The sequence below is a fragment of the Microcaecilia unicolor genome, chromosome 4 (genome assembly GCF_901765095.1).
Source record: "Microcaecilia unicolor chromosome 4, aMicUni1.1, whole genome shotgun sequence".
In the NCBI taxonomy this organism is placed as follows: Eukaryota; Metazoa; Chordata; class Amphibia; order Gymnophiona; family Siphonopidae; genus Microcaecilia; species Microcaecilia unicolor.
The window spans coordinates 351899029-351912509 of NC_044034.1; the positions used below are offsets into that span (position 1 = coordinate 351899029).

At 44.6% G+C, this 13481-nt stretch overlaps 1 protein-coding gene across 1 annotated transcript in view; it reads left to right on the forward strand.

Annotated features, from left to right (window-relative positions):
* Positions 1-13481, forward strand: part of APOO (apolipoprotein O) — a 160393-nt gene that overhangs the window by 87747 nt on the left and 59165 nt on the right. The window contains exon 6 of the mRNA XM_030202247.1: positions 2690-2781. Within this exon, the coding sequence (XP_030058107.1) occupies positions 2690-2781 (92 nt within the window). The remainder of the gene's footprint in view (positions 1-2689; positions 2782-13481) is intronic.

The window sequence follows — 13481 nt, forward strand, 5'->3', positions numbered from 1 at the left end:
GAGGCCTTATATTGGCTAATTGCAGTAAAACCTCTACTAGGTCTTACTTTCGGCAGATGTCCTATTTTCGGGGAAACACGGTATGATTTGTTGATAATCCCCGCCTTTATATGAAGTTGGAATGGCCCATATAATTTATTTGAAAGAGCCACATTAAGGCTCATGTATACCTTGGAGGAAAGGAGAAACAGGGGTGACATGATACATACGTTCAAATATTTGAAAGGTATTAATCCGCAAACGAACCTTTTCCAGAGACGGGAAGGCGGTAGAACTAGAGGACATGAATTGAGGTTGAAGGGGGGCAGACTCAGGACTAATGTCAGGAAGTATTTTTTTCATGGAGAGGGTGGTGGATACGTGGAATGCCCTTCTGCGGGAGGTGGTGGAGATGAAAACGGTAGTGGAATTCAAACATGCATGGGATAAACACAAAGGAATCCTGTTTAGAAGGAATGGTTCTGTGAAATGTTAGTGGAGATTGTGTGGTGACACCGGTAATTGGGAAACAAAACGGGAGCTGTGCAGACTTCTACGGTCTACGCCCTGATCATGACTGAATAGATAGGGGTGGGTTGGAGCGTAAATTTTAAGGGGCTTTGATGTTAGCTTCAGAACTTAGTACAAGAAGAGTGCTGGGCAGACTTCTACGGTCTGTGCCCTGAGAAAGGCAAGGACAAATCAAACTCGGGTATACATATAAAGTATCTTGTTGGGCAGACTGGATGGACCATACAGGTCTTTATCTGCCGTCGTTTACTATGTTACTCTTTGGGGTTCTATATGGAATGTTGCTACTAACTGGGATTCCGGAATCTTGTAACTCTTTAGGATTCCAGAATCTTCAGAACTTTTAGTACAAGGAGAGTGCTGGGCAGACTTCTTCGGTCTGTGCCCTGAGAATGGCAAGTACACATTACTCTTTGGGGTTCTACATGGAATGTTGCTACTAATTGGGATTCCGGAATCTTGTAACTCTTTAGGATTCCAGAATCTTCAGAACTTTTAGTACAAGAAGAGTGCTGGGCAGACTTCTTCGGTCTGTGCCCTGAGAATGGCAAGTACACGTTACTCTTTGGGGTTCTACATGGAATGTTGCTACTAACTGAGCTACTACTGAAAGGTGTGAGCAAAATCTAAAATAAATAACTGGGATTCCGGAATCTTGTAACTCTTTAAGATTCCAGAATCTTCAGAACTTTTAGTACAAGAAGAGTGCTAGGCAGACTTCTACGGTCTGTGCCCAGAGAAAGGCAGGGACAAATCAAACTCGGGAATACACATAAAGTATCTTGTTGGGCAGACTGGATGGGCCATACAGGTCTTTATCTGCCGTCATTTTACTATGTTACTATGTATGTATTCTATAATGGAATCTGGGTGCTCAAATCCCATTATAGAATTTGCAGTTAGCAACCAGCATTTTGGCGCAGTTTATAGATTTGCCCCTTAGTGGTACCCAGTGCAATTCCTAGGTGAGTGGAGTGGGGAGATGGGATTGCAGCACGTCAGTATATTTTATTAGATGTGGTTAGTTGCGTTTCAAACACGTTACACAAAAATGATGAATCTAAAGCAGGGGTTTTCAACCCAGTCTTCGTGACACACCTAGTCAGTACTCACAATGAATACGCCTGAGCTGTGCGTAGATTTGAGGTAGTTATGCAAATTTATCTCATGCATACTTACTCTGGATATCCTGAAAACTTAAAAAAAAAAAAAAAAAGGCACACAACTGCTTACAAAACAGTAGATAAAAAAACAACAAAGCAGTGGAATCAAATGCATTTATTGGAACAATACCCGACGTGGCCACGTTTTGCCCTCAGGCTGCATCAGGGGTACAAACTATCAAAAGTGTATGTAAATATATCATACACACTAGTAGTTCCAAAAACTGATATGCTAATGCATATCAGTTCAGTTGGAAGTAGCAGATAAATGGAACTAGATTTTTGGAACTACTAGTGTGTATGATATATTTACATACACTTTTGATAGTTTGTACCCCTGACGCAGCCTGAGGGCGAAACGTGGCCACGTCGGGTATTGTTCCAATAAATGCATTTGATTCCACTGCTTTGTTGTTTTTTTATCCTGAAAACTTGACTGGCTAGGTGAGTCCAGAGGACTGGGTTGAGAACCCCTGGTCTCAAGCAGCGACTGACATTTATGCAATTCCGGGTATTCTGGGATCCTCGGCACTCATTTATGCAAATAATACGGTTCCGTGGATTATACTTGGATACAGTCTACCAGGCTATATTTATTTATTTATTTGTTACATTTGTATCCCACATTTTCCCACCTATTTGCAGGCTCAATGTGGCTTACATAGTACCGTAAAGGCGTTCACCAAGTCTGGTAGAGAAACAAATACATGGTGATGTTGCGGTGATGTATCCTTACTGATGGGTCAAGATTCATTTGCATTAGTTTTCATTATGAGAAAGGAAAGAGGGGACAGACAAAGGTATCTACTTGGTTTTACTAATTGCATTTTATTTGTAAATAAAATGGAGAAAATGCCCCAAATGTTTTTGCAGCCAGTTCACAAATTGTTACTTTAGGAATTTATTGTGAAACGGTTTTCGTTTTTCTCCAGAGAAGTAAAGCAATGGAACTATGAGATAATATTTGGGACTTGTGCATTGCAGTAATTGTTAGTGTCCTTTCCGTCATCTAACAGGTTCCAAATTAAAGAGAGTGATTTATCCCCTGGGCTTCATGGGGCTTGGAGCTTCCATGTATTATCCAGAACAAGCAGTTACAGTTGTCAAGGTCAGTATCATTATTTCTACAGGTGGAAAGCTCTTTATGATAGGGGTGGGGCAGAGGGTAAAGGATCTGTTCATGAAAAGTCAAAGATTTGGCTGGGTGGAGGGAGAAAAGTGTTTTATTGTCTTATAGTTTAATTTGTTGGAACTTACTAGACCGCCCTAGCTTCCGAGACAGAACAGAGAGGTGTACAGGCTAATACAGAAAACATAAAATAGGAAATGAAAAGGAATTTCAATTAATGATTGGAAAGAGCGACATTCATTCCAGGAGAAGAAAAAGCATAAAGAGTGATGAGAAGGGAGAATATAACAGTATAGGGAAAACAGGGTAGAAAACACAACTGTACAAACACTCTGGAAACTCAGGCTGGCACTTCTTGTCAATCTTTCTCTCCAAAGGCGTGTTTAAAGAGCCAGGTCTTCAGGTTTGATTTGACATTTTTAAGAAAGAGTTCACCGCAGAGGGAGAGATGAAGATTATTCCACACATATGGGGAAGGGAAACAGAAAGTGCAGTGTCTGGTGGATTCTAGGTGAGCGAGTCTGGGACCTGGAAGGATTAGACAGTGAGTGGTGAACTGTAGAAGGTGTGTAGGGAATGGTGAGCCTAAAGAGATAGTCAGAAAACCTATTCTGAAAGCCTTAAAGGTGAGTACTGCTATTTTATATATGATCTGATGCTGTACAGGTAACCAGTGGTGACATTTAAGAACTGAGGAACTGAGTTCGATTCCCACTTCAGGCACAGGCAGCTCCTTGTGACTCTGGGCAAGTCACTTAACCCTCCATTGCCCCATGTAAGCCGCATTGAGCCTGCCATGAGTGGGAAAGCGCAGGGTACAAATGTAACAAAAATAAAATAGATACTATTGGAGATTCTACATGGAATGTTGCTACTATTGGAGATTCTATATGGAATGTTGCTACTATTGGAGATTCTACATGGAATGTTTCTATTCCACTAGCAACATTCCATGTAGAAGGCTGCGCAGGCTTCTGTTTCTGTGAGTCTGACGTCCTGCACATACGTGCAGGACGTCAGACTCACAGAAGCAGAAGCCTGCGCGGCCACAATGGTGATCTGCAAGGGCCGACTTCTACATGGAATGTTGCTAGTGGAATAGCAACATTCCATGTAGAATCTCAAATAGTAGCAACAGTGGAGGAGTGGCCTAGTGGTTAGGGTGGTGGACTTTGGTCCTGAAGAACTGAGTTCAGTTCACACTTCAAGCATAGGCAGCTCCTTGTGACTTTGGGCAAGTCACTTAACCCTCCATTGCCCCATGTAAGCCGCATTGAGCCTGCCATGAGTGGGAAAGCGCAGGGTACAAATGTAACAAAAATAAAATAGATACTATTGGAGATTCTACATGGAATGTTGCTACTATTGGAGATTCTATATGGAATGTTGCTACTATTGGAGATTCTACATGGAATGTTTCTATTCCACTAGCAACATTCCATGTAGAAGGCTGCGCAGGCTTCTGTTTCTGTGAGTCTGACGTCCTGCACATACGTGCAGGACGTCAGACTCACAGAAGCAGAAGCGTGCGCGGCCACAATGGTGATCTGCAAGGGCCGACTTCTACATGGAATGTTGCTAGTGGAATAGCAACATTCCATGTAGAATCTCAAATAGTAGCAACAGTGGAGGAGTGGCCTAGTGGTTAGGGTGGTGGACTTTGGTCCTGAAGAACTGAGTTCAGTTCCCACTTCAAGCACAGGCAGCTCCTTGTGACTCTGGGCAAGTCACTTAACCCTCCATTGCCCCATGTAAGCCGCATTGAGCCTGCCATGAGTGGGAAAGCGCAGGGTACAAATGTAACAAAAATAAAATAGATACTATTGGAGATTCTACATGGAATGTTGCTACTATTGGAGATTCTACATGGAATGTTTCTATTCCACTAGCAACATTCCATGTAGAAGGCTGCGCAGGCTTCTGTTTCTGTGAGTCTGACGTCCTGCACATACGTGCAGGACGTCAGACTCACAGAAGCAGAAGCCTGCGCGGCCACAATGGTGATCTGCAAGGGCCGACTTCTACATGGAATGTTGCTATTGGAATAGCAACATTCCATGTAGAATCTCAAATAGTAGCAACAGTGGAGGAGTGGCCTAGTGGTTAGGGTGGTGGACTTTGGTCCTGAGGAACTGAGTTCGATTCCCACTTCAGGCACAGGCAGCTCCTTGTGACTCTGGGCAAGTCACTTAACCCTCCATTGCCCTGTGTAAGCCGCATTGAGCCTGCCATGAGTGGGAAAGCGCAGGGTACAAATGTAACAAAAATAAAATAGATACTATTGGAGATTCTACATGGAATGTTGCTACTATTGGAGATTCTACATGGAATGTTTCTATTCCACTAGCAACATTCCATGTAGAAGGCTGCGCAGGCTTCTGTTTCTGTGAGTCTGACGTCCTGCACATACGTGCAGGACGTCAGACTCACAGAAGCAGAAGCCTGCGCGGCCACAATGGTGATCTGCAAGGGCCGACTTCTACATGGAATGTTGCTAGTGGAATAGCAACATTCCATGTAGAATCTCAAATAGTAGCAACAGTGGAGGAGTGGCCTAGTGGTTAGGGTGGTGGACTTTGGTCCTGAAGAACTGAGTTCAGTTCACACTTCAAGCATAGGCAGCTCCTTGTGACTTTGGGCAAGTCACTTAACCCTCCATTGCCCCATGTAAGCCGCATTGAGCCTGCCATGAGTGGGAAAGCGCAGGGTACAAATGTAACAAAAATAAAATAGATACTATTGGAGATTCTACATGGAATGTTGCTACTATTGGAGATTCTACATGGAATGTTTCTATTCCACTAGCAACATTCCATGTAGAAGGCTGCGCAGGCTTCTGTTTCTGTGAGTCTGACGTCCTGCACATACGTGCAGGACGTCAGACTCACAGAAGCAGAAGCGTGCGCGGCCACAATGGTGATCTGCAAGGGCCGACTTCTACATGGAATGTTGCTAGTGGAATAGCAACATTCCATGTAGAATCTCAAATAGTAGCAACAGTGGAGGAGTGGCCTAGTGGTTAGGGTGGTGGACTTTGGTCCTGAAGAACTGAGTTCAGTTCCCACTTCAAGCACAGGCAGCTCCTTGTGACTCTGGGCAAGTCACTTAACCCTCCATTGCCCCATGTAAGCCGCATTGAGCCTGCCATGAGTGGGAAAGCGCAGGGTACAAATGTAACAAAAATAAAATAGATACTATTGGAGATTCTACATGGAATGTTGCTACTATTGGAGATTCTACATGGAATGTTTCTATTCCACTAGCAACATTCCATGTAGAAGGCTGCGCAGGCTTCTGTTTCTGTGAGTCTGACGTCCTGCACATACGTGCAGGACGTCAGACTCACAGAAGCAGAAGCCTGCGCGGCCACAATGGTGATCTGCAAGGGCCGACTTCTACATGGAATGTTGCTATTGGAATAGCAACATTCCATGTAGAATCTCAAATAGTAGCAACAGTGGAGGAGTGGCCTAGTGGTTAGGGTGGTGGACTTTGGTCCTGAGGAACTGAGTTCGATTCCCACTTCAGGCACAGGCAGCTCCTTGTGACTCTGGGCAAGTCACTTAACCCTCCATTGCCCTGTGTAAGCCGCATTGAGCCTGCCATGAGTGGGAAAGCGCAGGGTACAAATGTAACAAAAATAAAATAGATACTATTGGAGATTCTACATGGAATGTTGCTACTATTGGAGATTCTACATGGAATGTTTCTATTCCACTAGCAACATTCCATGTAGAAGGCTGCGCAGGCTTCTGTTTCTGTGAGTCTGACATCCTGCACATACGTGCAGGACGTCAGACTCACAGAAGCAGAAGCCTGCGCGGCCACAATGGTGATCTGCAAGGGCCGACTTCTACATGGAATGTTGCTAGTGGAATAGCAACATTCCATGTAGAATCTCAAATAGTAGCAACAGTGGAGGAGTGGCCTAGTGGTTAGGGTGGTGGACTTTGGTCCTGAAGAACTGAGTTCAGTTCACACTTCAAGCATAGGCAGCTCCTTGTGACTTTGGGCAAGTCACTTAACCCTCCATTGCCCCATGTAAGCCGCATTGAGCCTGCCATGAGTGGGAAAGCGCAGGGTACAAATGTAACAAAAATAAAATAGATACTATTGGAGATTCTACATGGAATGTTGCTACTATTGGAGATTCTATATGGAATGTTGCTACTATTGGAGATTCTACATGGAATGTTTCTATTCCACTAGCAACATTCCATGTAGAAGGCTGCGCAGGCTTCTGTTTCTGTGAGTCTGACGTCCTGCACATACGTGCAGGACGTCAGACTCACAGAAGCAGAAGCCTGCGCGGCCACAATGGTGATCTGCAAGGGCCGACTTCTACATGGAATGTTGCTAGTGGAATAGCAACATTCCATGTAGAATCTCAAATAGTAGCAACAGTGGAGGAGTGGCCTAGTGGTTAGGGTGGTGGACTTTGGTCCTGAAGAACTGAGTTCAGTTCCCACTTCAAGCACAGGCAGCTCCTTGTGACTCTGGGCAAGTCACTTAACCCTCCATTGCCCCATGTAAGCCGCATTGAGCCTGCCATGAGTGGGAAAGCGCAGGGTACAAATGTAACAAAAATAAAATAGATACTATTGGAGATTCTACATGGAATGTTGCTACTATTGGAGATTCTACATGGAATGTTTCTATTCCACTAGCAACATTCCATGTAGAAGGCTGCGCAGGCTTCTGTTTCTGTGAGTCTGACGTCCTGCACATGCGTGCAGGACGTCAGACTCACAGAAGCAGAAGCCTGCGCGGCCACATTGGTGATCTGCAAGGGCCGACTTCTACATGGAATGTTGCTAGTGGAATAGCAACATTCCATGTAGAATCTCCAATAGTAGCAACATTCCATGTAGAATCTCAAATAGTAGCAACATTGGAGGAGTGGCCTAGTGGTTAGGGTGGTGGACTTTGGTCCTGAAGAACTGAGTTCAGTTCCCACTTCAAGCATAGGCAGCTCCTTGTGACTTTGGGCAAGTCACTTAACCCTCCATTGCCCCATGTAAGCCGCATTGAGCCTGCCATGAGTGGGAAAGTGCGGGGTACAAATGTAACAAAAAAATAAAAAATAACAGAGTTGTGTGATCTAGACAACAAGCATGTCATTCTTAGCAGCAGGAGCAGAACATCTTACAGAAGAACATTAAATAGGTGGTTGAATCTTCTTGTAGTGAAGCAACGATACTGACAAGGGGGGCTGATGCAGAAAGACATGCGGAGGAGCCAGCTTATTGTGCCAGTTCTACCGCAAAATTAAGGTCGCAAAATTTATACTGCCATGCTGTATGTAATGAGCATGCAAATCTGCAGCTTGTTGCAAAATGTCAGGCACTGACAGAAAAGGTGTAATTTTTTATAAAAATCACAATAGTCTGCATCAGCCCTGCTCCCCCCATGCCTGGACAAATTACACCCCGACTTAAAATGCTAGCTGTAAAAATAAAAATCTTTCCCCGGGGTCTAGTTCACACCTACCCACCAACCTGTTCCCCCAGTTCCTAACTTAATGGAATCAGGGGTGATGCCCACCTGCTTCTGCCTCCAGCGCCGCCGTCTTGTAAAATGGCAGTACACAGCCCCTCGCAATGTATCCTGGGATGCACCAAATGAGGAATCAGTCTGCCATATAAGGGAACTTTTCCCTTATTTGGTAGTTGGGCAGAGACTACCAAATAAGGAAAAAATTCCCTTACAGCAGACTGACCCCACTGAGTGCATCCCAGGATATGATGCAAGGGGCTGGGTGCTGCATTTTTCAAGATGGCAACGCTGGAGGTAGGAGTGAGCATTGTGACTGACTCTCTTAAGGTATGATCAGAGGGGGAACTGGGAACGGGGTTAGCAGGGATTCCCTCCAGGTCCATGGGACTCTCATGGGGATGGATACAGTTGCTGCAGGGTTCCCATGGAAATGAAGTGCCAGGCCAATCTACCTATCCTTTCCTTGTGTTTCTAAGCTAGTTTAGCAATTATAAGAACACGAAAAAAAAAATAATGGATAAGGTTAATAGCATTGAAATCCCTGTAAGCACTGAGAAGGGAAGTTATAAACATGAGCTACTGTTAAGCTGGGTTATTTTAGCATAAGTCAGGTTATTTTAGTACTAGCTGTTGAGCCCGTAAAAACGGGCTGGTATTGGGGTTTTCCTTCCCCCTCCCTCCCCGCGAGGTTGCCGCCATCCCTCCACCTGGCCTGGGCCTTCTCTCCGCTACTAAACTTACACATTCATTCGCCGGAACGCAGCACGCACATCAGCTGAGCTGCTGTCGGCCCTTCCTTCTCTGCCTGTGTCCCGCCCTCCTGTGACGTAACGTCAGCGAGGGCGGGACACAGGCAGGGAAGGAAGGCCGACGGCAGCTCAGCTGATGTGCATGCTGCGTTCCGGCGAATGGATGTGTTAGTAGCGGAGAGAGGGCCCGGGCCGGGTGGGGGGGAGGAACGGTAGCGGCGATCTCAGGCGGACGGGCGGGGGGAGCGGTATCAACCTCGGCGGCGCAGTTTTCCTCTCTGTCCTGCCCTCGTCATCACGTATTGACGCGGGGGCGGGACAGAGAGGGAAGTCTCTACTGCGCATTTGCGAGTGAGTCGGTCACTCGCCGTTTATATGTTTGATAGGCGACGGCCGGGATGGCGGAGATTCCAGTGGGGACGGGCAAGGACTGGTGAAATTTCTGTCCAGTGCAACTCTCTAAACTAGTGTGGCCTGTGGGACAAGTTGGAGGGGGCGGATGCAATAGGCTTCAGAAAAAGGTGGGGTTTTTTTTTAAGTGTTTGGGGTGGGTGGGAAGGACAGGGTGAGTGGTGCACTAGACACTAGGGATGCATTTGTCGGGGCAGGGGTTGGGGAAATAGCTGAGGCAGACTGCCCTCCAGGAAAGCTATCAGGACAGGAGGGGTTCAGGTCAGTTGTGCTGCCCTCGACCTAGCAAAACAATTTCTTGCAGTAACTTCACGTTAAGACCTCCCTTTTTTTTTGTGCATTGCAATGGAATGCTTAATAGCCTCATTAGCATCCATTTCAATGCTCTTTGTGAAACTGTCTTCCACGTGAATTATTACCTATGCTCAACCTTCTCTGCATTCCCGGCCAATAATGTCAGATGTTAACTGCGTGGTTAGGCAAACTATAGCTTTCAAAAAACAGAAAGGCAATTGATCCGCAAGCTTCAAGATGGAAATGATAAAAGCAGATCAGTAATAGATATACATGGACTTTTATTCGTGCAAATAGCAATCTCCTTGCATCGCCCGACACTGGCCGTGTTTCGCCCAAAACGGTCTGCCTCAGGGGCTATCCTGTGGATTTTACTGGCAAATAAGTATTTTGCACTAGCAGCCATTTATTGGCTGTAATTTGGGGGTAACTGCTCTTCATCGGTATTCTACAAATTGAGCGTGCAAAATCCATAACTCACAACTGCAAGGGGGCGTGGACCTGGGAGGGGCATGGTGGGTCAGAAACACAGACCAGAACCTAATAATAACAGAAAATAAATGGACAGAAACACCATGGACCAACCACTACAAACTAAACCTATCCCTAAAATGGTGGAAAAAGGGATCACACCGTATACAAGAACACACAACCTACAGCACAAGAGGCCAAATAGACTCGGAAACATTCTGGCAACAGATATACAAAAACGAATGGACAGCACAAACGGACTCTATATACTACCTCTCAGAATGGGATAAAAGATGTAGAAGCATACTGGACGAAATAGCACCCATACAAACAAGAACCTCATGTAGGCATAACTCGATACCGTGGTTCAACGAAGAACTGAAAAAAATAAAAACAAATCCAGGAAACTCGAACGAGCTTGAAAAAAAAAAAAAAAGACGAACACACACTCAACGCAAGGAAACAAATACAAAGAAAATACAAATACGTAATAAGACAGACCAAAAGGTCATAGTATAAAACTAAAATAGGGCCAGATTACAAAGACACAAAGAAATTATACCAACTCGTGAACAAACTACTAGACATCACCTTGGTCACCACAACCAATACAGACATCCCATCTGCAGACAACCTTGCTAAATACTTCAATGAAAAAATTGCAAACCTACGTAACACGCTACCTCAGGACAACACTGATATCGAAAATTTCATCACTGGCTTGGACCCAACCCCTGGTGAATACCCAGCGGACCGACCCTGGTCAAGCTTTGCTCTCCTCACCGCGGAAACAGTCACCCAGGCGATTAATAGGTTCTCCAACTCTCACTGTAAATTGGATACCTGCCCCCGGTACCTAATAAAATCCGCCCCCCACCGCTTCATAGCAGACCTTACATCCCACTTAAACTACATGCTTCAACAAGCAAATACCAAAAGATCCCAAGAAAAAATCAAACGAAATCAGTAACTACCGCCCAGTAGCATCAATCCCACTGGTGGTCAAACTGATGGAAAGCATGTTAGCCAAACAACTTACTGATTATATAAACAAATTCACAATATTACATGAATCACAATCAGGATTTCGACTCCTCCATAGCACTGGAACAGTACTAATTACCCTCCTAGCCAAATTCAAGCAGGAAATAACAGGCAAAAGCATACTTCTCCTCCAATTCGACATGTCCAGTGCGTTCGACATGGTAAACCATAAAATACTACTAAGACTCCTAGATTACTTTGGGATTGGCGGACACATACTTAGTTGGATCAAGGGTTTCCTAACCACTAGAACATATCAAGTAAAATAAAGCTCAAACATATCACCACCGTGGAAAGCAGAATGCGGAGTACCTCAAGGATCACCACTATCACCGATCTTTTTCAACCTAATGATGGCCCCACTAGCCAAATCCTTATCCAACCAAGGCCTTAACCCTTTCATCTATGCAGACGATGTCACAATATACATTCCTTACAAACGTGATCTGACAGAAATCACCAACGAAATCAAGCTCAGCTTGAATATCATGGACTCATGGGCAAACGCATTTCAACTAAAACTCAACACAGAAAAAACACACTGTCTCATCCTCTCATCCCAATACAATACGAACAAACCCACAAACATAAACACCCCAGAATATACCCTCCCTATCTCAGATAGCCTGAAAATTCTCAGTGCTACAATCGACCGTAACCTCACACTAGAGAACCAAATGAAATCTACAACAAAGAAAATGTTCCACTCAATGTGGAAACTCAAACGCGTGAAACCATTCTTCCTGGGGGAAACATTTCGCAACTTGATACAATCAATGGTACTAAGCCATGTAGACTACTGCAATGGAATTTATTCGGGATGCAAAGAACAAATTATAAAGAAACTTCAGACCGCTCAAAACATGGCAGCCAGGCTTGTATTTGGAAAAATGCGATTCAAAAGCGCCAAACCCCTCCGAGAAAAACTGCACTGGCTCCCAATCAAAGAACGTATTGCTTTCAAAATCTGCACCCTGGTTCATAAAATTCTCTACGGCGAAGCCCCGGGATACATGACAGACCTCCTAGACCTACCAACCAGAAACACAACAGGATCAACACGAACATACCTAAATCTCCATTACCCGACCTGCAAAGGACTCAAATACAAATCAACCTATGCATCCAGCTTTTCCTACATAAGCACACAACTATGGAACGCATTACCAAAAGCCATGAAAACAATTTATGATCACCTAAACTTCCGGAAATCATTAAAAACTAACCTGTTCAAAAAGGCATACCCTTCCAACCCAACTTAAATGCCTGTACCCTGCAACACAACGAAACCAAAGCTCGTAACGGACATATAATAACTCTTCCTCTCTACGATTCTCTTCCTCTCTACGATTCCCTAATGTGTCTGTACACACAAACCTTATTCTACTACAACATTACTGTATTTGTTCATACCGGAATTGGCGAATGCCTTTACGGTACTATGTAAGCCACATTGAGCCTGCAAATAGGTGGGAAAATGTGGGATACAAATGTAACAAATAAATAAATAAAAAGGAGAGGGAATCTGAAGTACAAAAAAACAAACAGGAGAGCACCAAGGGCCTCTGGAGCTGGACTAGCAAATAATTCTTTATTGGAAGACTTGACATGGGTCGTGTTTCAGCATAAATGCTTGCATCAAGGGTCTGATAGGAATGGCTATCCAAGTTAGAGAACCATATGGTCCAGCCATAGCTTAATCAAAACCATGCCCAGAAGTGCTTACTCCAACTATTTTGGGGACGTTCCAGGGATAGAGTTGGCACTTGGCTGATTAAGTGCTGCTTTTCAATACTTAACCGGCCAAGGTGACCACATAAAAGTCAGTCCTATCTTTATGTGGCTCGCCATAACTTAAGTGTCGAATATCAGCATTTAATCAGCCAACTGCCGACTCTGCCCCTTCAATGTCCCCAAAATAGCCAGTTTTGCATTGGATGCTATGTTTTCGCCAGCTCTTTGTGCCCAGAAATTCAATGTCAGAGTCCGGACGTTGCCCAGCATTGAATTTCCAGGGATAATGCAAGTGGTGGTCAGGAAAACTTTGAATATCCGACCCTTAGATTTTAATCTTGCCCCAACGATTCCCCTTGAAATTCTGCTTGTTGTGGATGTCCATGTGTAAATAGCAGCTTTCTGGAATCAGTATTTATATGTATATCCGATGTAGGTGCAAATGCAGCTGTTTACTTGTGGATATGTTTCCAACATAAT